This window comes from Alternaria arbusti (assembly GCF_024043155.1).
Source record: "Alternaria arbusti strain BMP 1465 chromosome Unknown scaffold_2, whole genome shotgun sequence".
Taxonomy (NCBI): Eukaryota; Fungi; Ascomycota; class Dothideomycetes; order Pleosporales; family Pleosporaceae; genus Alternaria; species Alternaria arbusti.
The window spans coordinates 2,277,075-2,300,203 of NW_026249942.1; the positions used below are offsets into that span (position 1 = coordinate 2,277,075).

Below are 23,129 nucleotides of genomic sequence, written 5' to 3' on the forward strand. Positions count from 1 at the left end.
ACACTTTGGATAAATCCACCACAAAAACTACCACATTATCCTTCTTTGAGCCGGAGATTTAATGCACCCCTCTGGTTCACCTGCATTGGGAACGACCTTCACCTAGCAGAAGCAAATATGACAAGGGCACGTAGTCCAATTGCGGAACTGGTCTCTATATCTTGTAGTCCGCCTTCATTGCAATCCGTCCGCACTCCAGAAACAGCAATAACTCGGCTGCCGCCAGTGCAGCATTAGATATTATACAAATCAAAAGGCTTGTGTTACAGGCAGAAGAGGAAGAAGAAGGAGCTCCAAGCCTGCCAGATGGCCTCCCCCAATTCAAACGGGTATGGAAAGGAAATAAGGTAAAATGAGAAAAGGGTGGAGGGCCGAAAGTATGCAAGGAGAGAGATACAGCCCCAGTTTAGAACCGTTTTGTATCCAACACAACAAGGAAAAGGTGATGCCTGATGCTGTAGTCGTACGTCGTCACAAAGAAAAGCCGAGAGGAAAGGAGAGTGGAGCCGTTGGGGCGAAGGGTTGGGTAGAAGTCGTGGCGACTGTTCACAGCGCTTGGTTGTACGCAATCCAGGCATCGTGCGCCTCCCGCAGGACTGGACGGAAGTTAGCAGCTGACACAAACATCGACAGGGTTGAAACTTACTTTGCAGAACCTGGGCTTGCCCAATGTACGTCTCGCATGCGCACTGCAAGGTACGCCCGTCCATGAAATCCAGGACCACGCTGTTGGGAAGTTCTTGGCGATCTTGGTCAGGTGGGTAGGGTGTGCGGAAGTCGCTGAGATGGAATCGCTTGACAATTCCCTTCTCGTTGTGTTTCGACGGACTGAGGACGAGGTTGCCCAAGGCGTCAATCTCAACCCATCGTCGTTTCCAAAGCTGCATCAGGTTAGCGTAAGGTCGGTATTGACATTGATGAGACGTACCAGAGTGTCTGGGAACTGGATGTTCAGATCACCAACATGCACAGGCGGCGGTGGCTCACGTAGAGACGCCAGAGAGGTGGAACGCATGTCGTTCTCGGGAAGTGCCAAGCTGCTGTTCGAGTTCTTCCAGGGCATGGCAGACATGGAAGAAGACATGCGCTTGAACATCTTGCTCGTACGCGACTTCTTTTCGTCTTTCTTGTCCTTTTTGTCTTCCCTCTTGTCTTCGCCGTCGTGGCTGTGTACCGACTTGGACTCGCTCATGCGGCGCCCGAAGGCTCTCCACGTGCTCTCGGATGAAGCCCGCGAAGGTGCATTGCTGGGCTCGCGGGAGTGTGAAGACGAAGGCGGAGGGGAAGCAGGCTCCGGTCTTCCTCGGGTAGGGCTTCTGGGCGTAATGGTTGCCTTTTGGTGATCAATGATAAGAGGACTCTGGTGGAGATCCAGTGGTGTGCTCTCCGTTGGCATTGCAAGCGTCGGCTTCATTGTGCGCTCATCGCGGACGATGCGGGCCGTCACTTGCACAGACTCCGGCTTCTCAACTCCTCGCTGTACGTTGTATACTGTCGACTTGACTGGCGCCGACTGTTTCTTCTTGTCAGGCGTTGTTGAAGCAGATGAAGCCAAAAACGATGGGCTTTCGAGACGCGGCGTAGATTTCCCAGATGGAGAGATCTCAACAGGCGTTGTTGCAAAGAATGAGGATTTACGCTGGGCGACGGAGCTTCTAGTGCTCAAAGCAGAGCTCGCAAGACTTACTTGTGAAGCCGATTCCCTGTTGGTCTTGTCTGCAAGTGCTTTGATCCTCTGCGAGATGCCGGAGGAAACGTTGATTTTCTTCGGCGCGGTGCTGGAGTCAGACTTTGGCGCAGGAGGCCAACCGCCCGAGATCTTACGGCCAGTCTGCTCAGGTGACAGGCGGCTGATGCCATGGTAATTCGACGATGCTGATCTGGGAGGCGTTTGTAGGTCTGTTGCAGAGGATTTCCTGGGGAAAAACGGGGTGATTGGCGACTTGGATACCGACATGGGTTTAGCTTGATGTACTGTAGCGCTTTGCAGCTCCTCCATGAAAGAATCATCCGACAGGTATTCGGTCTCGGAATGGTCCGCGCTGACTTCGAGTGGATCGAGGACCGCACGTCGCTTTCCTTTGGTCTCGTACCAACTTTGATGCTGGGAAGACGGCATGAGCATAGACTCCCTGTTGCGTCTCTTGGACTGTCCTTCCTCTTGCTGGTATCCTTCGTTCGACGGCATGTAGATGGTAGATTCGCGGTTCGAGCGGCGTTGTGATGGCATGTCATTCTCCCATGGCCTTAGGGTGTCCCTCTTGCTGCTGTCATCTGCGTCATCGAACGACGGCGCTCGCTCGGTAATTACTGGGCCTTGCGCAATCTCCTGTGCTTCTGCAGGCGGGACGGGCGTCGTGCTCTCAGGAACCACGGTCGGCGTGCTGTCAACTGATTGCTCTTCATCCACCAAATCCGCATTGTGCGACTCTTCTTGCTCGTCAGACTTTTGCGATTCTTCCATACCTGCCTCGTCTTCTGAAATAGACGAAGGCCGTGTCGAAGGGGCGCCGGTGGAACCGTGGGTCTGGGCGGACACGGGTGACGAAATCGAAGCAGTAGAGTTTAAGTCGTCTGTCTCGGTAGGAGCATCCGCGAATGCAAGGCCAGAGCGGCTTAAACGCGACGAGGAAGGGAGATCGTCGCCAAGCAGGGTCTCCTTGTCGGCGTCAGTTTCGGCCTCAGGTTGTGCAGCGGAGGGGCCATCATCGGGCTCGGTCGCAGTAACGGTCGCATCTGTCGTAGTTTCATCTTCGGCGTCAGTCTCCACCTTTATCTCCGCGGCCTTGACTTCTACGTCCGATACAGCATCTTCAGTAGCCTTCTCCTTCCGCAGCTGTTGGGCCTGTTGTTGTTTCTTGCGCATCTCGAGAGCCTTCATGAGTCTTGTCCGCTCCTGTGTCGATCCTCCAGCCCTGAGGTGACTCCTGTATGCGGACACGGGCATCGATTTGGTACTGGCGGGGGCTCTCGTGGAGTATACTGACGAGGCGGGGGATTGTGGCATTTCAGGCATTGGAGGAACCTGGTGTGGAGGAGGAATAGCGATCGCGGGAAGGGTGCTCGAGGCGTTGGTCTTAGACTCTTTCTTCTCAGCTGTCTTTCGTGCCGCAGAGCGCAGACCTGCCGGGAGCGATGACTTCGGTCTCGCCAGATCTGACGGAGCACTGCCCGAGGTGGACGGTCTCCTGCCTTCGAGCGATGGCCGCGGTCGCGGTCCCAGCTTAACCTTTGGCTTGGTGTACTGCGCGTAGTAGTGCTCGTACAGCTCGTTGTAGTTTGGCCGTGCAGTCTGCGAAGAGTTCCGGGGCTCTGGTCCACCTTCGAAGAGCGAGTCGTAGCTTTTGAGCGTGTCCTGGAGATCGGATAGATCGGTGTCGTCTGGCGTCGTCGGCCCTTCCGTTACCGTCTCCATGGTGACATGGGAGATCTGTGGTGACAATTTGTGCTCGATGACCTTCTCGTCCAGCATCAACGGAACCGTCTCGGCTTGTGAGTTGATCGACCCGCTCCTCGTGAGATTGTCTTCGCTGTCTCTAGATGGCTCCAGTATGGTGGGTATGTTGGACTTGGCAGTTTCCGGTCGTGCACTGCCGTCTGCATCGGGCTGGGCGCCTTCCTCGGCAGCCTCTTGGATCCAGCTGAGCTTCTGCTGTCGCGACGATCCGCTGGAGGAGGAGCTCGAGGGCGCGGCGGTGTGCAGACTGCATGCGGCGGTAAGAGCGGCATCGCTGAGCTCTTCCGGGGTGGATATGGACAGGACGATGTCGTGGGGCGCAAACTTCTCGGTGATGTTGATGAAGTGGACACTGACGCGGGCTGTCGAGCGTTAGTCGTGGTCATGATAGGAACAAGCCTCCACATACCCTGAAGCAGTCGCGATGTCCCCTCGGGCACATATTTGACCAGGACCTTGCGCCGGCGGTACAGCAGCAGGCCGTACAGCGGTGACTTTTCCTCGTACTGGGCGACGGCAGCGCGCGCCTCGCCAGCACCGCCAGTGCCGCGGGTCAGGACTTCGACGGCATCCCTTGACGTGTACCTGAGCAGGAACCTAGATGCCAAACGTTAACACTTGGTCCGCGTGCGAAGAAGAAATTGGGATGTCGTACCAACCGCCAGCTTCGGCGAGGGCACCCTGGTACGCCTGTGTGACCTCGACATTGTCCAGTCCGTTCAGCGACATGGTGCAAGGCCGGCCGAAAAGCGACGCTCGGGGGTGCAGACTCTCAAAGCCGTGCGTGTCTGCGGCGAAGAGTCGTCAAGTCGTGATGTTGAAAGCGCCTGGGGCCAGGAGGTCCGGGCTAGTAGGGGTCATGCAATCAGGGATCCGAGGTGGCAGTGTATCAGAGGCAGAGGCAGAGGCGCATGGGGCGGCGGGCCATTGGGGCTGCTGCGCTGGGCGTCGAGGCAAATGGACGCTTCAGGAACTGTGCCGTGCAATGCGCCTAGCAGTCTCCTCCAAAAGAGCAAGCTGGAGGAAGGGCAGTGAAGACGAGCGTGGAGCTGAAACACAGGGGGCTCCATGGCCTGAGAGCACTAGGCACTTTATCTCCGCCTCCCGCTCCACACGCCTTCTCACCGACATCGACTCCCCAGACTGCACCACTGCTGCACTGCACGTGTGCCCGTTTGCTCTTTGTTTTTGTGAGCGACGCGAAGTTGTACACGCGATTGCATACAATGCAGTCTCCACGTGGTATCCTTCGATAATCTCGGATACTCGCACGCATGACAGCCCTGGCGCGCATAAAGACCCTCACCAACGCAGGTACAGCCGGCAATCCTGAGGCGCCCCAGGTCACACCCTATTCGATCAGATCGACAGTTAAGGGCTGACGGCTATGAAAGCCTTCCATTGCTTGTGCCGCCGGTATATCGCCGATGACAAGGCGGGGAAGAAGAAGCAAACAGCTGCCAACCCAGCAGTCGATCGCAGTCCCAATGCGCACCTTCTTAGCTCAAATTCGAGCATCACCAGACGTGACAGCACCTCGCAGCTATGCCAGTCAATCTAAGTGCTATAACACGACATCCCAGTCCATTCCACTTTGTTGAGGGCCTGTGGGAACGTGTCGGACCTTGAAAAAATGCACCTCGACTCCGCCGTGCAGTATAAACAAGCTTCCTCCATTGTTTACTGCAAAACACGGTACGCGTCGCGGACTAGGAAAAGCTAGACGGCAGTCCGTCTGCAAAGCTCAACTACCTCGACACTAACTCTTCGGTGCTGCCCCGCTATCCATCCAGAACAGCTTTGCCCCTTGCAGCGACCCACGTAAAGACACCATGCACGTCGTTGGCCATGACCAGGCATGCGCTGCATCGCTGATCGGTCGGTAGCGGCCGCGAAAAAAAGATTGAACAGTGAACCACGATCATAACCACAGCCTTCTGTCACCACCACCATTCTACAAACGTCAACTTCGACCCTTCAATTCCAAACCCCAGCTAGCCAAATCTCCGGTCCCAAACTATCGCATCGCGAGAAAAGCAATAAACGGCTATCCCGAACCACTAGCCACTACCCTCAACCCTAACAATGACATCACTCCCACCCGCCAGCGCCCTCCCCCACGCCTCCGAGTCCACCCTCACAAACGTTCTAGACCTGCTCTTCGAGCCCTCGCCTCCCCTTCGCACCATCACCTTCCCCGTGCTCCGCTCCGCCACCTTCCCCAGCTACGACATCCTCATCACAGCTGTCAACGCGCAGCTCGCTGCACTAGCTGCCTCGGATGACGACGCCGATGTGAAGAAGCTGTCTGAGATTCTATGTTCGCACCCGAGGTTGGGCGAGAAGAAGGTGGATAGCGAGCAGAGTCGGAAAGAGCAGGCGCAGTTGCAGCAGGGTGGGGAGGAGGAGAGGGAGATGCTGGGACGGTTGAACGAGGAGTATGAGGGGAAGTTTCCGGGACTGAGATATGTGTGAGTTTGGTTGTTTCTCGGACTGGACTTTATTTGGGGGGTTGTGAACTAATTAATGGTGTAGTGTGTTTGTCAACGGTCGCCCCAGATCGGAGATCATGGAGAACATGCGTTCGCGTATTGATCGGGGTGATATCAAGGCGGAGCGGCAAGAGGCCATTCAGGCCATGTGTGATATCGCTCTAGACAGAGCTACCAAGTTGCAGAAGGCATAGAATGCGACTGCAGTGCAGGAAGAAGTCTCCAGAGTGGGCTGAAAGATGTCACTGACCTTGAGATGACAGAGTTGAAGACGAGCGTTACAAGCCATCTAGGTATGTTGGATCATATTGTAAATTGAATCAGATACTGTTGTACATGCTACACGCTCTTTTGACCATTCGTATGAAGAAGAGAAACGCCAAATGTCCTCTTCCCTGACCATGCATGTACATTTCCCCTTACCCAAACGTGCAACTTTGCGACTAGAAATTTCCCAAACTCCAAACCGTTGGATGTGAAACGCTAAACAACACACTTTTTCCCGCAATGTAGTAGTACAACAAACCCAAATGCCCTCTTATTCTTTGCTTTTGTGACTTCCTCGACCTCCCATACTCCGGACCCTTTTTGGAATTTTGATAATACAAGGAAGTTTTTTTCCAGATCGAAAATGCGATGCGAAATGAAGTTTTCACGTCTTGTTTGGTAGGAAACGTGTGGTATGCGCCTTGTTGTAGAAAGTCTAGGCGATGTCGTTCGGTGGATGCGATAGTGATGATATATGCTGCAGATCCAGTAGGTAGGTTTATCGCGCGTGAAACTCGCTCGTTGAGTACAAGTCTCATGATCCAAAACGCATAAACATCAAGTTCCTCTGCCGTCTACGTTCTTCTTCTACGTCACTCGTGCGAACTGGCTGATCTGCTCGGCCTGGGTGATTGTCCAAATGGTTCCATGCCGTCGGGTTCTGTCCTATCATCGAGGTATCGAGCGCAGTGAAATTTGGCGACTTGGAAACCGGCAGGAAGTTCGGCGAAGGGGGAGCAGCCAATGGCATCAAATTCGGCGAGGCCGGTATGGCCGCAGATGCCGAGGCGAAATTGGGCGATGTCGATACAGGAGGGAAGTTTGGTGACATTGGCGCTAGTGTTGGGGCAAGATCAGGAGAAGCCATCGTCCGTGCTGTAGGCATAAAGTTTGGCGACGTAGCGGCCGCGGTGTTCACGGCGAGCATCTCCGGTGACACTGATTTCGTTGGTAAGATTGGCCGGAAGTTTGGCGACATGGCGAATGAGTCTGTTCTCTTGGATGCGGACTGCGATGTTGCGAATAGGGCGGGAAAGTCCGGCGACGTTGATGCGAGTGTAGGCGCTGAACTATCGAAGGTAGACGCGCTTGGCCATACCGCGTCTGCCCCTTCATCTACCTGGTCGTAGTCACCAACAACTGGTTCTTCGTGGCCCAACACGTTGAAGTCGGAGAACATGCTCGTGGCATGTGTATTGTTGGTGTATGCTGTGGTGGATGAACTAGAAGTGACGGCAGAAGGCGAGAAAGGCACCTCATCGTCATCCTCGTATGGATTTGGTATCGGCTCATCTTCGTCGTCAAGATGAGCGTACGGGTCGAACGCATCACCATTATCTTCAACGTCGAGAGCATCATAGTTTGAGAGTCCAAGCGGAGATGGCGGTAGGGGTAGGTAGTCTCGACGTGGTGCCGGGTCTCTTGCAGCGTGAGACCATGCTTCGTTTGGCGAGCGGAACGCGGCAACTTCGTCGGAGGGACTTCTTAATGTTGGGGATGGCGAGGTAGGCGAAGGGCTTCTCGAAGACGCTGGAGAACTGGAGGGTGACCCAGAGACTACAAAGTGTCCTCCAGTCCTCACAGCAGCACTGGGCGGTACTGAGGGATCCCGAGAATGTACCGGTCTCGTATATGTGTCGACACTGCCATGGTTGAACTCTAATCTAGCCAACTCAAGTTGTGCTTGTTCTTTCTCCTGCTCAACTGGCACACGACCGCGCCCATACTGTGCCTCCTTGGTCAAGATGCATCGTCTGCGTATGCCATTGAGGATGGCAGCCTTTCTTAGCAAGTTTCGTCCAAGAGCCTTTTGCTTGGCCCACACTGCAATTTTAGAACTACCGCGATCCACAATATTGGTTGCTGGGTGTGAAAACTGTGGCGATAGTCGTGAAGTGATCAGGAACAATCGAAGGCGCCGCTTCTTCTTCTGCACACAAGAATGTTCCCCATCGATATCCGCCACCGCTCGGCTGCGCTTCCTGGATCCGCACGGCGATGGGCGAGGCAAAAAGGTAAGCCCCATAGTGGGCTGGGGAAGTATATTGAACTCCAAAGTAGAGGATTGTCCAATAGGAAGTAGATTTTCGAATCGTCGAGTTTGTGATGTTGCGTGCTCAGTGGGGGCTTGCATCATCCTCCGTTGCCCAACTTCATGCACTGTCTTCGGGAGATGGAGCTGGTGACGCGAATCGGCATTCTCGCACAGCAATCCTGATCTAGCAGTGGCGAGGTGTGATGGTGCTAGTTCAGACTGTCGAAATGTCGGTATGCCGTGCGGATACGGCGCGAGGTTGACAGATGGATGTGGAGCCAAAGACGCCGTGCTAACGAAGGGCGAATCTTAGCTTGGGGTGTAAGCGTGCAATATCGAGGTCCGGCCTGTCACGAGACGACCTCTGGAGCCCGAGACGAGATGCGAAGTAAGCATGCGCGTGACGCAGTTACTGATTGGGCGAGTTAATATCGAAAGCCAAAGGGTCGCCAGCGAGGGAAAATGTCGGTGCCAGAGAGTAAGCAGTCGGCGACGATGAAAGTGGTATTCTGTCTTGTGCAGAAGAGGGGCTAATAATATCGCTAGGGAGGTGCAGGAGCGGATGACCCAGCGCTATGGGCAAGATGCGGAGAACCCCAGTAGCCATCTGCCACACTACCACTAGTGACATGCACACATCATCTTCTTACTGGACAACGTGAGAAGGTCTTTGCAAGCCACGGCATCCAGACACGCACTCTGTGGATTGACCACTGAAGACTCGACCGCAGCATCGGTCAAGGCCAGCTTTGTGAGGCTGCAACACGTCGTAGCGGAGGCGAAAACGGGACTTTTTGCTCGTGTTTGAGGGAAGAGGCGCACGCGGACTGAAGAGGAGGAGATGGGCGCTGGCCGGTCGGAGAAGGTCTCCATGCCCAAACTTGATTCAAGTGAGGCTTCAAGCTTCAGGGGTTCCCGTCTGTCAAACCCTGTCGCTCTTCCCCAAGATACCGCCGATCAGCCCAGACCCCGAATCCTTCAGCTGCAGCCAACGAGAGCACCATCACGCTTTTTGCCATCCGCCATCGAGCAGGAAGAGTTTGCGGCCATGTCATCACTCGAGCAGCGCTGGGTTGGACCTTGTCAGATGTAGACAGATGACAGCAACACGCGCGTACACCATCAGACGAAACCTCGTCGCAGCGAATGACAGATTCCATGTCCGAGGCACAGTCTGACAGGGTCTAGGGCACCGACGATCCGAGAACCCTGGGGTTGTGCGACGCATTCGGCTCCCCTCGAGCTGAGCTGCACGACATGGGATTTACGATCGCCCAATAGCGGGGCAGTCGCTTCGATGGCTTGACGAAGATGCCTGGATCACTGGGCAGCAATTTCAAAGATCCCATCGTAAAAGCAGACTGCTGAAAGGCGAATCTACGTAGAGGAGGTGTATGCGCGATGCTTCCTTCCTTCACATGCGATCGACGATGCTCCTACGTCTATCTCACCTGTCTTGATGTCAGCAACTCTGCCCGCGGAGAACACCTTTCGCCTCTGCGGACCACGGCGCTTCACGAACAACAGCCACCTCACAATGTCGTGCTCCACATTTGACCTTCCGTCTGTTCGTGTAACAACCTTACGTTTCGTTTCCCCTTCTCCAGTCCTGCACTCCAGCTTACACCGCATCTGCAGCACACGCTGCACTCCGCACTGCTGCACAACACACACGCACACTCATCCCATTCGCCCACCCCATCCTAAATCTGCAAGTCGTCACGAGCCCTAATCTCGCTCGTCTCGTTCGACGTGTCCAAAAGACTAATGCTCAAGCTCGCACATCGGCGACCTCCATCTTCGCCTTCTCTTTTTGTGCTGCTGTCTGTTGTGAGAAGAGGGTGGCCTAACACCGACGCTCCTTCCTCTTGAACAACAAAATTCACGCAACGCATGACAGCCCAGCCCAGCCCGTATCCGTAGCGCCATGCATGAAGATGAGGCTCAGCGTGCGTCGTTTGAAGGAAAACTCGTTCGTTTTACCGAGAGAATAAGCAATATGGACGCCACCTACACAGCATCGCGATGGGTACACCACCCACCTAGTCTAAGTGAAATTGCCAATGAGAAGCTCCTTGGCACCACACTTCCTCGAAATGCGATTTGCGGGACAAAGCTTGCTATGAGCTTGTGAGTCGATCAGGATCCGCGAGTATACAGTAGTGGGCGAGTGCGCTGTGTTGGTCGGTGGAGTGGGCCGAGGGGAGAGGACAGTCCCGTCCCGCTCTTGGCAATTGGCGACTGAACGGTGAGCGATGAAGAGTAGAGCCCGAAAAGGTAATTAGAGCGAAGATGAGAGAAGGGTATTTGAGATCATGGTAAGTCGGCAGCGGAGAAAAGCTCCAGCAGTGGGCATGGCTATCATGTGCACTGGCATGTATTTCAAAACGTATGCTCAGTTAGCTTCCGGGTGGTTGGGTATTTGTAAGTACTAGATCGTAGGTAGATATGTACTCTGCTTGTTGCCCACTTCAATGGCTGGTTGCTGGTGGGATGTATATTACTTGACTACATCCGCTACGTGATACACTCGAGACCAGGTTCAGCCTCTTGATTCTCAAGTGGTCTCTTCCACGAGCACCTAGTCTCTTCCCTATACGTTGGTCAACCCGAAGAGTGAGCATCCTTTAGTGCGATCACGCTGCTTCCTGGAAGTGGCGAGCGTGCTGGTTGACGTGCAGCCGCCTGAGCAGCTCTCGATGCCGATTCCTTGTCTCGCGATGTGTCTATCTCACCCTTGCTTCTCCTCTGATGCTAAGCCAGCTTCCAGTGCGACTCCTGATACTATTGCATCCTCAGATCATCAGATCAGGGTCCGGCTGCCAAAGATACAGATCCTTATCCGCACTCGCCAGCAGGTTGGTCCTCGGGTTATATCCCACAACAGCGCTCTTGCCCTGTCCCGGTAGCTTCTCCATAGGCTCGAGCATATTGTTCGGCGCTGGTGCTTTCGAAATATCCCACACCAAGAGACCGTCCTCGCCGCTACCCCCAATGAGGAACTTGCCATCTGGCGTGAGACACACATCGCCCTGTCCGTTTGCAGGACCACTGCCATCGGATTTGGCACCGGACTTGTTCGTGACAGATGCGCTGGGTGGGAGACGTCCTGAGGAGCCAGCCTTGCGGTAGCAGAAATGCGTCAGGTCGCCTGAGAAGGCATCTAGCACGAAATGGCCGCTACCATTTGTCGCGACGATGAGACTCTTTCCGTCGTTTGTAAATTCAATCTTGGTCCATTCGACCTTTTGTCCTCCCATGAAGCGCTGCTCAGCCTCGAGCAAGTCGAATGTTGCGAACGGCGGCTTATCGTAGTTGCGCATATCGTAGAGGAGGACGTTCTGTGTAGGCGGCGACGCGATCGCGATAACGGTCGCGGAAGGATCGTAGGCTGCGAGGTAGGCGCCGTGGAGGTTGAGCATGCCGACGTAGTTGGGGGATTGCAGGTTCCATAGCCGCACCGTGTTGTCTTTCGAGCAGCTTATGAAGTCGTCTTTGGACGGACACAGGGCGATTGAGGTCACTGTGTCGGTGTGGCCCTTGAAGTAGCGGATGTACGAGTTGTCGTGTGTGGAGAGGAAGCGGATGGTGTCGTCGATCTTGGTACTCGCGCAGATGATGCTCTGGGCATGGTGGCTGAAGCGCGCCAGATGTACGCCGTACTTTTGGCTCTTGAGCTCCTTGGCGTGCTTGCCTTCTTTGCAGTTGTAGATTTGGAGGGTATCGTCGTCGCGTGCGACAATGGCCAGTTCGCCCGAGTCGTCAAAGTCGAGGGACGTTACTGAGGTGCCCTGGCCGCCCGATTTGAAGCGCTACGAGGTGTTAGTACTGGATATATACAAAGGCATAGCATATTAGTCTCACCCTCTGCGGCCGGAAGCTCGTTATGACGTCGGCAACTTTCTGTGTCGGCGGGCCTGCAGGCGGCGGTGGAGGCCCGCCGCCGGGTGTCGCTGAGCCAGCCATGTTCGAGTTGAGCTCCTAATCCTCTGCTGCGACAGCTGCGTTCATCTCCACCTCTTCAGTCGGCGAATCAGCGGGCGCGTAAACTCAAGCACGCGACGCGACGTGGACAATTAGAGCCGGCGGAATGCGCTGAAGAGTTGCAGCATATGGAAAGAAGTGGGTCCGAGCGGTCTTACGTAGCTGGCCATGCCGAGCCGAAACCGGAACGATTATTCATATTCACCTTGACATTTCCTCAGCATTGCCATTGTGACGGCAAGACGTGTGTAGCTTCAGTTTCGCCTGGTCTTACTTCCATCCCTATTTCCTACAAACCTTCTTTACTCGTATTCATGATCGCGCGGTAACCCACGTCACTACTACCACCACCGAATACGTACTCCCCCATATTTCCGAATCGCGCGCGCCGAAGAGTCGCATAGAGTGTGAGAATGTCTACAACCCTCGGGTAGGTACTCAGTATAAAGTTTAAACACAGTATTGATTGTATTAACGACTACCCCCACCAGCTCCTTCATAGCCGGCGGCATAGCAGCATGCGGTGCAGTCACAGTAACCCACGGCTTCGAGACCGTCAAAATCCGGTGCGCGTCTTCGCTCGCAACACCTGCGCGACCAGCTCGTTGACGATCGCCCAGACTACAACTACAAGGCGAGCTTAAAGCGAGAAGTGACGCGCCGCGATTATACAAAGGTGTCTTCCATGGTGTCAGCGTCATCCTGAAGAATGAAGGACCCAGAGGTTTACTACGCGGTCTGGGATGCGCAGTATGTCTAGCACACATATTCAGGGACAATGGAACGAGCAGGAACTGACGCGCCCAGTACGTGTACCAAATGACCCTCAACGGCTGCCGACTCGGCTTCTACGAACCCCTCCGCAAGACCCTCACAAACGTCGTATACAGCGACCCAGCCGTCCAATCCTTCGGCATTAACCTCTTCGCAGGCGCTTCATCCGGTGTCCTAGGCGCAGCAGCCGGCTCCCCCTTCTTCCTCGTAAAGACGCGGTTACAATCCTACTCGCCCTTCTTACCCGTCGGCACACAACACAACTACCGAAACGCCGTCGATGGCATGCGACAAATATACAGCGGCGAAGGCATCAAGGGCCTGTACAGAGGTGTAGGACCAGCCATGGTACGCACAGGTTTCGGCAGCTCCGTACAACTTCCCACGTACTTCTTCGCAAAGAGACGGTTAGTGAAACATCTGGGTATGGAAGAGGGCATGCCGCTGCACATTGCGAGTAGTACGGCCAGTGGCTTTGTCGTCTGCTGTGTTATGCACCCCCCGGATACCATCATGTCGCGCATGTACAACCAGACGGGCAACCTGTACACATCGGCTTTTGATTGCTTGAGTCGGACGGTCAAGACGGAGGGTATCTTTGCGCTGTACAAGGGGTACTTTGCCCATCTGGCTCGCATTCTGCCCCATACGGTATGTCAGACAGATGTAACAGGTGGGACTCGGTCGCTAACATTGACATAGATTCTGACCCTTACACTCGCCGAACAAACGATCAAGCTCATGCGCTTGGTAGAAACCCGGATAGGCGTCTCAAACGCCAAAGAGAAGATATGAGAAGGGCTGCTTGTGAGGAATGGGATTAAACCTGTGTATCACCTACAATCTCGCGGTGTCCGACATACCGTACGAAACTTGACGAGACGGTGCAGATACCTACGAAGAGTAGGAACATATCGAGAACGAAGCAAAGCGTTTCGTATACAAGACGAAGGACAGAGAGAGAGAGAGTTGAATAGATACCAACACCAGCTGGCACATTGCCACTGAGGTGTTAGAATCTGAGAATATGCCGTACATCTAAAACTCGTCCGACTTGGGTCCCTGACGTGACAACGAGGAATGTCTATGAAACCTCCGCACGTCCAGAGCAGTCCCCTCTTTATTCATCATCCTCCCACTCCTCAGGCAACCATCCAATAGGTCTCGGTTTCAACATCCCCAACACCTTAGTCGGCCCCTTGATCTTCTCCTTGACCTGATCCTCCTTTCCATCATTCTTTCTAACAGGCAAAGCTTTCTCAATCTCCTCAACATCAACATCCATCTCCCCACCCCCCGCCCCCTCCGCCCTCGCAGCATCGAGCACAGCACGCCACAACTTCTCATCCACAAAGTCCCTTGCAGCATCCAGCACCTTCTCTGCAACCTTCAAATTCCAAAACGACGGTTCAGAAAAACACAGCCCAAGCACCTCTTCCACAACCTTCCTCTCCGCCGCGCCTCCCCCTCGTACACCCGCCCATTCCTCATCCGTAAGAACATGGACAATCCAGTCCTGCAAGCCCTCCCTCACAGGATCCATCTCCGGATTCATCATTGCGCGCGCAGCGGGGGATGTGCGGTTCATAGCACGCATGAGATGCTCGACTAGAGTCTTGATGTGCAGCACGCTGCCGTCGAGGCAGAATGCACGTAAGAAGGGTGTCCAGATGATGAAGGCGCCGGACATGGTACTGCCTAGTTTCTTGTCCGTGGGCAGAATCATTTTCTCGTCGACTAACAAGTGCAGGAGTACGCGTTGGGTCTGTGTCGAAGGCGTGGTCGTAGCAGTGGGTGCGTAACGTAGGGTATACGTCGACAACGCTGTTTCAGCAGCCTTACTATTATTGTCTTTCTTTCTGTTCTTGATCTCGGACTTGCGTTCTTTGACATAGGTTTTTAGTATGCTTTGGAGTTTTTCGCGGACGGCCTCTCGGCTTTGGACGCCTAGTTCTTCCTCTTCTTCTGTTGCGGGAGCAAGGCTACCACCTGTCTTGAAGGCATGGTCAAGTTGGAGCCAGTACCATTCCCAGAGCCAGGAGAGAGACTCGGTGGCTGCGCGCTTTAGCTCGGCGAGGGAAGGGAGGTGTCGGTGGACGATTCGGTGACGGGTTTCTAGGAGTGTGAGGGGGAGTTGGAGGGATTTGCCGGGGGGAAACCATGAGGGTCGGTCACGGGTTAGATCGATTTGCGTGTCTGCCAGGCCAGTGATGAATCTGGGGGTGGTGTTAGATGGGGGATTCGTATGGATTTAGAATGATGCTGTGGTTAGGCCAGTTTGAAATCATGATCGATAGGTTGTTGTGGAAGATGATTTGGTGGAAATGGACGAGGAGTATTGATAGTGATGGGAAGTAATGATGCTGCAAAGCCATAGTGAACGAGTCCTATGCAGAGGGTAGGAAAGCTGCTGAGATGTTCATGAATCTCAGCTTGAACAAACCTACCTCGATATCGCAGTCGCGTACAGCAACCGCAGTGCATTATGTTGCAACTCGCCTCTTGCATCTTGAAGCACTACATCGACGATATCTGCCGTTGAGTCCAGCAGCAATGGCAAGCCATCAGGTTTTCGAAGTCGCCAAGCAAACACCTACCCGTCATCAGCACACTGTGGCTGTCGACTCTCCTGCAGAGTATATTGATTTCTTCCAGCGTACCTTGTTCACCGCCTTCTCTCTCCTACTAGTCTCAGGACTGTACAGGTCCTGGCGCAGCTGAAGCAGCTCGCGACTATCACGCCACGCCGTAACAACAAACCGGGTATGCGATTCCATATCTTTAGTCCCAGTCGCGCAGATTGACGCGTTTCTGCAGTGCGAAAGTTTCAAACCCTGCTATTGGCTAGCTCAGCACCTGGGCATGTAACGTCGCAGGTGAAGGCACGTGAACTCGCGTTGGAAATTTCCTCAGTCGTTCCAGATTGCTCGCCCTATCGATAAGCGCTAAAAGTCTCATCCATGGCCTTTAGCATCGAGCCAATGACGCAAAGCCACCCGGCAAAACCTTGGAATTGTTTTTTTCCTCTCCCCCATCTTCCATCGCAAACCCAATCTCGCAAGCCACGCTCCCCAACTTCTGGAACCTCTGTTGTCTGAACTTTTAACTTCGCGCTACTTGCTTAGTCTCCGGTGACGACCATGACAGGAGGGAACAGGCAGCGTGGCACATCCTGCTGCTCGGTTAGCTGGTAAACTTCGGCACTAGACGCCCGGAGGTGCTCAGATGTTCGGTCAGGGCAACTGAAGCGGGTCTGGCCGAAGTTGGGCGGAGCTGAGCAGAAAAAGAGTGCAGAGACCAGGACGATGGTGCAGCATCCATAGCCTTCTGCCGCGCAGGGCTGGCGTGGCTCGCTCCGTCTGACGGCGTAACGATCGGTCGGACCGTAGAGGTGTCTGCGTCACTCCGACTTGGTGTGTGCGTGTTTGCGCCCATCAATCATGCCACTTTGTGAGGCTGATGCTACTCTGTTATTTTATCGGTCTTCGGTCCTTTGCCGGGCGTTGTGACACAATTGCGCGCTGGCCCTGTTGCGTCAGACTAGGACCGGAGGACGGCGGCATGTCGCCGACATATGATGTTGGTGTGTCTTGTGCTGGTCGCCTTGGAATGCAATGTGTTTGGTGCACTAAGGGCTGGTACATGGCGGCTTGCGCCGAGACGAGAGTGCGTTGGGGCCACGGTTGAGCGAAAAGGCTAGAAGCGTTGAAGAAGCTTGTGGGTTGTGGAGGACGAGGATGCATCGTGTTACGGCATCCTGTGAGTTCTGGGGCAGGCCAGGTGCGCGATGGGGTGCACCTTCCTTTCTCGTCAACGGCTCACTGCTGGGCTTCTTGGGCACTATGTGTTCACAAGCATCATAGAGTAGACTCGTCAGCACTGCATATTGGGCCAAAGTATGGTGTAGTATGATTGATTTGGTTGATGATGCTATCTAATGCATCATCTTCATCTGACCTCATAGTGAGCGATGCAAAGCCTCACTCTAGTGCCGCTAAAGGCAGGGTATCTCTAAGTCTCTTTTCCGGTCCCAAGCGGAACCATGCAAAACGCCGCGCTGTGCTGAAAGAACTCGCCTCGAAAAAATGCTCGCCTCGAAGATAGGACAGTGGACCTCTGTCGTGGTCGCACGTTTGAAACAGACATCTAGATTACAACCAGCCATATCCCAGCCCGGCGTCCCGCACCGGCATGGTGGGCTGCTTCATTTGGTGAAACCACCACTCCTTTGTCACCGACTCGTCTTCGTCGAAGAAGAAGCTCTGTCCCTCCATGTTGTTTGGTGTTTGAGCTTTGACATGAACGGGCAGGTGCTGTGCCTGTTGTGCCGGAAGAGGCGGCGATGGCTCCTCAACGCTGGCCTCAGAGCTGGCATCGTCGTCTTCCTCCTCTTCATCGTCAGCCTCAGGTGGCTGCCAAGTCTCCTCGAGCTTGAGACCCTTTCCAGTTCCTTCGTTGTTGAGGGCGCCCCAGCTCAATGAGGGCTCTGGTGCGTCGTAAAGACCCAGTGCAACTAGCTTCTCACCATCGTCGTCTTCCATATCTTGGTCTTGCTGAGCAGGGTGTTGAATAGGCAGGAAGTCGGTAGATGCTTGGGCCTGGTTCTTTTGAGCCCATTGCTGCAGGTACCATGGTAGAGGCTCGGTCGATGGAGTGTTTAGAGAAGAGTGGACATAGCCGGGTGTGGGCTGAACGCTTTGCCAGCCGCTCTCGGACTGGGTGTTGGTGTATGTCGGGGTGCTGGTCATGGGCTCGAACATGGAGTTACGTGTGGACAGAGAGTAGAAGTCAGAGCCGTGTTGAGAGTCGCGGGACGAGGGAGAGTAGTGTTGTGACCAGTGTTGTTGAGGCATGGGCTCGAAGTAGTTGGTTTGTTGTGAAGCCTGGAACTGTGCAGACGATGGGTGCCAGCTCACAGGTCTGCTTGGTTGGGGACGGTCTTCGGTTTCCTCGGCTGGTACACCGAACATCATCCTGTAGTGGTCGTCCAACGAAGCGTAGAGCTTGGTCTCGGTGGTGGTCTTTCTCCTCTCCATGCTCTTTGGGCTGTTGTGGTAGCTCTTTGTCTTTTCAACGCGAGATGAGCGGCAGGCTGATTGGCTGCCTGAGCTGCGAGAGGTACGCCGGTGAAGGGTTGAGGTTTGCATGTGGCCGGACATGGTGGGCAAGTGGTGTTGTAGTCAAGTCGTAGTGTGGGAAGGCAGTGATGATATACAGTAGAGAGGCGGGATGTCTCAGCGGTTTGTATGTGGCAGACGGTTGTGTCGGTGACAATCAGTCTTGTCTGACCTGGAAGCGTGCTGGGTTGGGGGGCATCTGCATAGGTATATGGGGTGCCAAGAGATATAGACAGATCAGGAAGGGTGGATGGGGAAATTGAGGTAGAGTAACCTCGCGGCCGGAGTCATGGTACAAGGACGGCCAGGGCCAGGCTAGCGAAACTCAAGAACAGCTAATAGTGGAATAGGTGCAGACAAGGAACGGGAGTGTATTGACTATACGGAGCCACCAAGGGATGGCTCGGTGAGGTGCGCTGTGACGACTAGGGCCAGTGGCACGGCTGGAACGATCAACGAAAGGCATAGTGCGTGGAGCGAAAAGGAAGACTTGGAATGACCAAATCACACGACAGGGAAGGTAGACGAGGGCGGCGTACCATGTATCATGGCGCAACGCGCAACGGAGCATCCGTGCAGCTAGACGACGGCCGGCTCATGGAGAAGGCAGGCCAGGGAACCACAGCGCCCGCAACGATGATGGCAGAAAGCGGTAGTGCGACTAGGCCCTGTCGAGCGGTGCAGTGCGACTCAGCTGGGCTCCACGCCGGGGAGAGTGTCGTGTGCATGGGGCGGTGGCCTCCAGGCGGTCAGCTAGGGAAGAGGAGCGTCATGTTTTAGCCGCGCCTGCGCATGGCATGATTAGTGGAAGGCGGCCGGCGATACTCCATGGGCGACATGGGGCGTCGTGTGTGGGAGGCCTGCAGGAGGAAGTGCATTATCCAGCAACGATCCGTGTCGGCGCCAGCAGCATCGCGAGATCAGGGGCGGATGGGGGGTCAAACTTTGGTTGGCGCAGTAGTTTCGGAAAGGGTTGGAAGAAGCGGAGCGAGGTTGGGTACTGCTGCGCTACGCCTACTCCTTCACAGCAGCCCTCGCGCTAGTGACATAAGCCAATCAGCACCGCCCGCGCACTGCAATCGGTCCACCATACCCGCACCCAGCACCTCCTGCGTGGTCGCGCGTGCAGCCGGCAAACCACACTGCTGGCCCACGGTATCCAAGCGCGATCTGGGGTGGGCGCGCCTCCGGACTCTCTATTGGCCTGCCCCTAGCCGAGCGTCTTCCAGAAATCGGCATGCAGCTAGTCCACCCCTGCCGCCTGTAACGGGGACGGGCGAGTCGATGACATGGGACTTTGCAGAGGCATGCAGCATCAGACATGCATCGCTGGCCGAGGTCACACAGCCAACGGCGAGCCACTCGCGGAGATTGGAGCAATCAGCGCTGAGCATCGGCATGTCATCAGCCTTGCATCCTCTAGTCCTCTATACTGACTACGGTGCTGTCGCTACTGTCCCTCACACGCTGAGCACACCGGACGCAAGAAGCCGCCGTCCATCGGTCGACCCCCCGGCCTGGGTACATGTGCCGCCACGACGGGTTACGCCTAAAAGGCCCCCGTACATGAGGTTGTGTCGAGTCTTGCACCCTTGCTCTCTTAGGCACCGCCGAGGAAAAGCACTTTAACCTTTTGCCAGCGTCGTGCTCCACCTGCGCACGCCTTGAAACCATGCGCACCGTGGCTAACGTCGCCTGTCGGGCGTGAACAACCGAGCGACCGGTCTGTTGATCCAAACACTGCGCATCGCACCCGGCACTCAACACCGGGCACAGTGTGCCCGTCTGGCGATACGCGCGTTCACGTAGCTGGCATGTCATTCCGCTCGCGCCATCGTCTAGCACTGCAAATAGCGCATCTATAGACTAGGTCGAAGCCTATTATAGCACGCCGGTATTCCCTTCAACGTCGCGGTGGGTGGAGTGGATCCGATCATCACGATGAGTGCTGGCTGCACCTAATACGAAGCACAAAGCCTGCCTGCGCCCCAGTGACAAAGAAGCCGCATGCTTCGTGAGGATCCATCTATTGAAGCATGCCGCTATCATCTACCGTTATTTGCAGCACCGCTGTCTCAACCAACATGACAAGCGGCCGACCGATCCCTCCATCTCACGACAAGGTCTTCACACCTCCCTGTTGACCCCACGGTGACCAGGCCCAAAGCGGCAGTGCCGTTCGACAACCAGAAATGAGAAAATCCCCGCGTGGCTGATGAGATGCAGCCGAAGCGCCGAGAGACCAACCCTGGCTTCGTCCCGCCTGAATGATCTACAGCGGTCCAACGCGGGCGCAAGGATCTTTTTGGTGGTTCAAACGAACAGGATCATGTCAGGGGGCTTGCATCTTGTCGCCAAAAAGAGCATATGAAAGCTGCACTTGGGTCCTTGCATGGGGGTCTTGTTCACGGATGCACTCAAAAGCATCGTCAACGTTTGCTTGGCTGCAGCCACATCCCATCTATACATGGCGTCCGTTTTGTCCAGCTGAAACCCAGTCATGGAGCCGACATTTCATGGCACCATGTGTGCAGGCGCCTGCCGTAGGATCCTGATTGTACCAACAAAGAAGCAACTCCCATCACAGGTCGGTCATCAGCAAAGTGCACCGAGTGTGGGCGTCAGTGAACGATGTTGCAACTAGCGCGAGCCACAGGGAACGAATCAATGCACCGTGTTCCGTAATTCAGCACATCCCGCGTATCACACCCAGCCAGTCTGACTCTGCAGCACGCGGCCTCGGTCATTTTGATCCACGAAAATTGCGGCGCAGCTGTACACTTGTGCATCACGAGACGAATATGTGAACAGGAAAAGTAAGCACCGAACTGTCACCGGAACCCGCTCTGCAAAGCGTCGCTTGATCTTGTACACTCAATCTAAGAACCGTCGAATCGAGGTGCTGAGTGCTGACCCGCGTCTTCACATAGTTTCGCGTTCAGATGATCCGCTCGAGACAATAGGCCGCGCAGCATTGGGCACAGCGCCATTCACAGACATTGCACTATCTGGAATCCCGTGCCTCCTAGCCGTGCTGTACGCCGTAAGCTCCATCAATCGAGATTGTGAAAACTGTGGTTTCAAAAAGGCTTTCTCCGGCATTATTATGGAGGATGCGCTTGGATGGACGCGGCACGGGTGCTGCACTCATCACAGTGCCAGTGTGTCGAAGCCAGGCGCTGACAGCCCCAGTCCGGCAATCTGCAACACGGGAAGAAAAACCCTTTAATGACGTATCAGCGGGTGGCCCACGAGTCGAGTGGGTCTCAAACGTGGCGTCGCATCATCTCTAAGAATGCTGGAAAGGCAGAGAATCACGGTATGAGCGGCATCGCTACGCTAGCTCAAACCAACCACAAAGTCCCTCATGGCCCGCCCTGCCATATCAACCATGGTCATGTTGACACGACGTTACCTTCAGCATGATAGTCTATCATCCTGGCGTTCCCTTGAGTTTTGTCAACACCATTCACTAGACGTGGCCAGGCTACAGGTCGTTTCCCGGTCACGCAAGCACCCTAACCAAGCGCGAGGTGAAGCACGATGTGAACCAGTTGCATGAAAAAGAACTCGGTCGGCTTGGTAGCTGCATTATTTGTGGACGACGACGATCGTTTAGCATGGTATCGGCCTGTCTGCGTGTGATGTGTTCTAGATCATGGTCGGCCCATGCGAACGCGAAATTCTCTTTGCGGGCGCGGCGGCACTTTATCCTTGCCCACTAGCGAGCATTAGCCTCACCAGGCGGCTCGCGAGCCCACTTGCTCAACGTCGAGAGCCCCTTGTCCAATCGCCGTCCTCCGTTGAAGCCTCCTGTCTGCTTGGATCAGCAGCCACACTAGCTCGTCGGTGAGCCTCCTTACTGCTGCAAGTTGTGCTCGACGCAATCTTGGATATTTGCCGGAAACAAGTCCTACTGCACACCTCAGGCAAGCACCAGCGGTACAGCATCTCGAACATGCGCGTGTGACGCACGAAGAGGAAATCGGACACCGACACCCCACTCAACATCACTAGGGCTACGACCATGGGGCAAGATGGCATTTCCACATACACGATATGCGCTCGTAGCCGGGGTACGAGTCTGACCAGTCAGACCGCCACTGTGCCAGCTCACAGCCGTTGACTCGCTTGTGCGTACAAGTTGCTGGTACATCAACAAGAACAAGCCATGACTCTGCATCAGTTTTACCTAGCCAAGACTGCCGCACGAGCATGCCGGACCGTGGGTATCGTGTACACGTCTGTACCTTCGCTTCACCCGAGCGCGCAACTGATGAAACTTCTGTCGGGCGATCCCATGCTAATTGTCTTACGACGCAGCAGCTGAAGCCAGCCTGCATCTCCGCAAAATCTTCTCCACTTTACCAGGGCCCGGCGGTGACTCGGTTTCACGCAGTACGAGCGTTTGTTTTCCTTCTGCCGCTCCACCGCGACCCTTTTGCCTGTCGCACCTCTTTAGGTTCGGTACCTAGCTGCCACCAACCGCCTCAAAGCCAATACAACAATGCATCCTGAGGAGCGATGGATCCGGCCGTCATCATGAATCAGGGTGTATTGAGGCGCTTGCTGCTGCAACTTGTGTCGACATGGCAGCTAATATAGAGCAAAGTTTCTCGATCAGCACGTCTGCCACATAGAATATCCGAGGTCGGGCCACCTCTAGCATTATGCTTACCGCTTACAGTTACACCACCGATCTCAGTCTTGTAATACTACGCACCAATCCGGCAATTGCACTCCGCTTTAATATTCCAGCAGCACACCCCTAGTCGGAACCCTATATAGCAGTTGCTATTCGTTTGTAAGACACAACTTGGTGCCCGCCAGTCATGCACTCGGCCGCTGTTACATCAGGCGATGTGTCAAATGCAATCCAAGGCTCGGTACTACTGCGTGCATCACTGCTGACAAGGGCCGTCCTTTGTGTGGAGGTGACCATCCTTGAGTTGCCAACTGAGACTTACTTACGGAAGCTCCTATGCAAGTAGTTCCCCGTCAGG

The 23,129-nt window shown here is 54.9% G+C and overlaps 7 protein-coding genes across 7 annotated transcripts; 2 read left to right on the plus strand and 5 right to left on the minus strand.

The window, feature by feature from the left end:
• Positions 1–546: 546 nt before the first annotated feature.
• Positions 547–4,186, minus strand: J4E86_002364 (uncharacterized protein; the record flags this gene model as incomplete). The annotated part of the gene is made up of 5 exons (XM_051442924.1): positions 547–596; positions 647–881; positions 929–3,819; positions 3,867–4,054; positions 4,113–4,186. 5 exons carry the CDS (start codon positions 4,184–4,186, stop codon positions 547–549), a joined length of 3,438 nt encoding a protein of 1,145 aa, XP_051306512.1.
• A 1,356-nt stretch (positions 4,187–5,542) lies between these two features.
• J4E86_002365 (uncharacterized protein) lies at positions 5,543–6,143 on the plus strand (the record flags this gene model as incomplete). Its single annotated transcript, XM_051442925.1, has 2 exons — positions 5,543–5,928; positions 5,993–6,143. The coding sequence occupies 2 exons, from the start codon at positions 5,543–5,545 to the stop codon at positions 6,141–6,143; spliced, it is 537 nt and encodes a 178-aa protein (XP_051306513.1).
• A 927-nt stretch (positions 6,144–7,070) lies between these two features.
• Positions 7,071–7,866, minus strand: J4E86_002366 (uncharacterized protein; the record flags this gene model as incomplete). Its single annotated transcript, XM_051442926.1, has 3 exons — positions 7,071–7,286; positions 7,316–7,697; positions 7,838–7,866. 3 exons carry the CDS (start codon positions 7,864–7,866, stop codon positions 7,071–7,073), a joined length of 627 nt encoding a protein of 208 aa, XP_051306514.1.
• A 3,180-nt stretch (positions 7,867–11,046) lies between these two features.
• J4E86_002367 (uncharacterized protein) lies at positions 11,047–12,217 on the minus strand (the record flags this gene model as incomplete). Its single annotated transcript, XM_051442927.1, has 2 exons — positions 11,047–12,063; positions 12,116–12,217. 2 exons carry the CDS (start codon positions 12,215–12,217, stop codon positions 11,047–11,049), a joined length of 1,119 nt encoding a protein of 372 aa, XP_051306515.1.
• Positions 12,218–12,944: 727 nt separating this feature from the next.
• Positions 12,945–13,804, plus strand: J4E86_002368 (uncharacterized protein; the record flags this gene model as incomplete). Its single annotated transcript, XM_051442928.1, has 3 exons — positions 12,945–12,971; positions 13,043–13,660; positions 13,712–13,804. 3 exons carry the CDS (start codon positions 12,945–12,947, stop codon positions 13,802–13,804), a joined length of 738 nt encoding a protein of 245 aa, XP_051306516.1.
• Positions 13,805–14,129: 325 nt separating this feature from the next.
• J4E86_002369 (uncharacterized protein) lies at positions 14,130–15,786 on the minus strand (the record flags this gene model as incomplete). The annotated part of the gene is made up of 3 exons (XM_051442929.1): positions 14,130–15,225; positions 15,457–15,602; positions 15,670–15,786. The coding sequence occupies 3 exons, from the start codon at positions 15,784–15,786 to the stop codon at positions 14,130–14,132; spliced, it is 1,359 nt and encodes a 452-aa protein (XP_051306517.1).
• A 1,374-nt stretch (positions 15,787–17,160) lies between these two features.
• On the minus strand, positions 17,161–18,168 carry J4E86_002370 (uncharacterized protein; the record flags this gene model as incomplete). Its single annotated transcript, XM_051442930.1, has 1 exon — positions 17,161–18,168. The coding sequence occupies one exon, from the start codon at positions 18,166–18,168 to the stop codon at positions 17,161–17,163; it is 1,008 nt and encodes a 335-aa protein (XP_051306518.1).
• Positions 18,169–23,129: the final 4,961 nt, after the last annotated feature.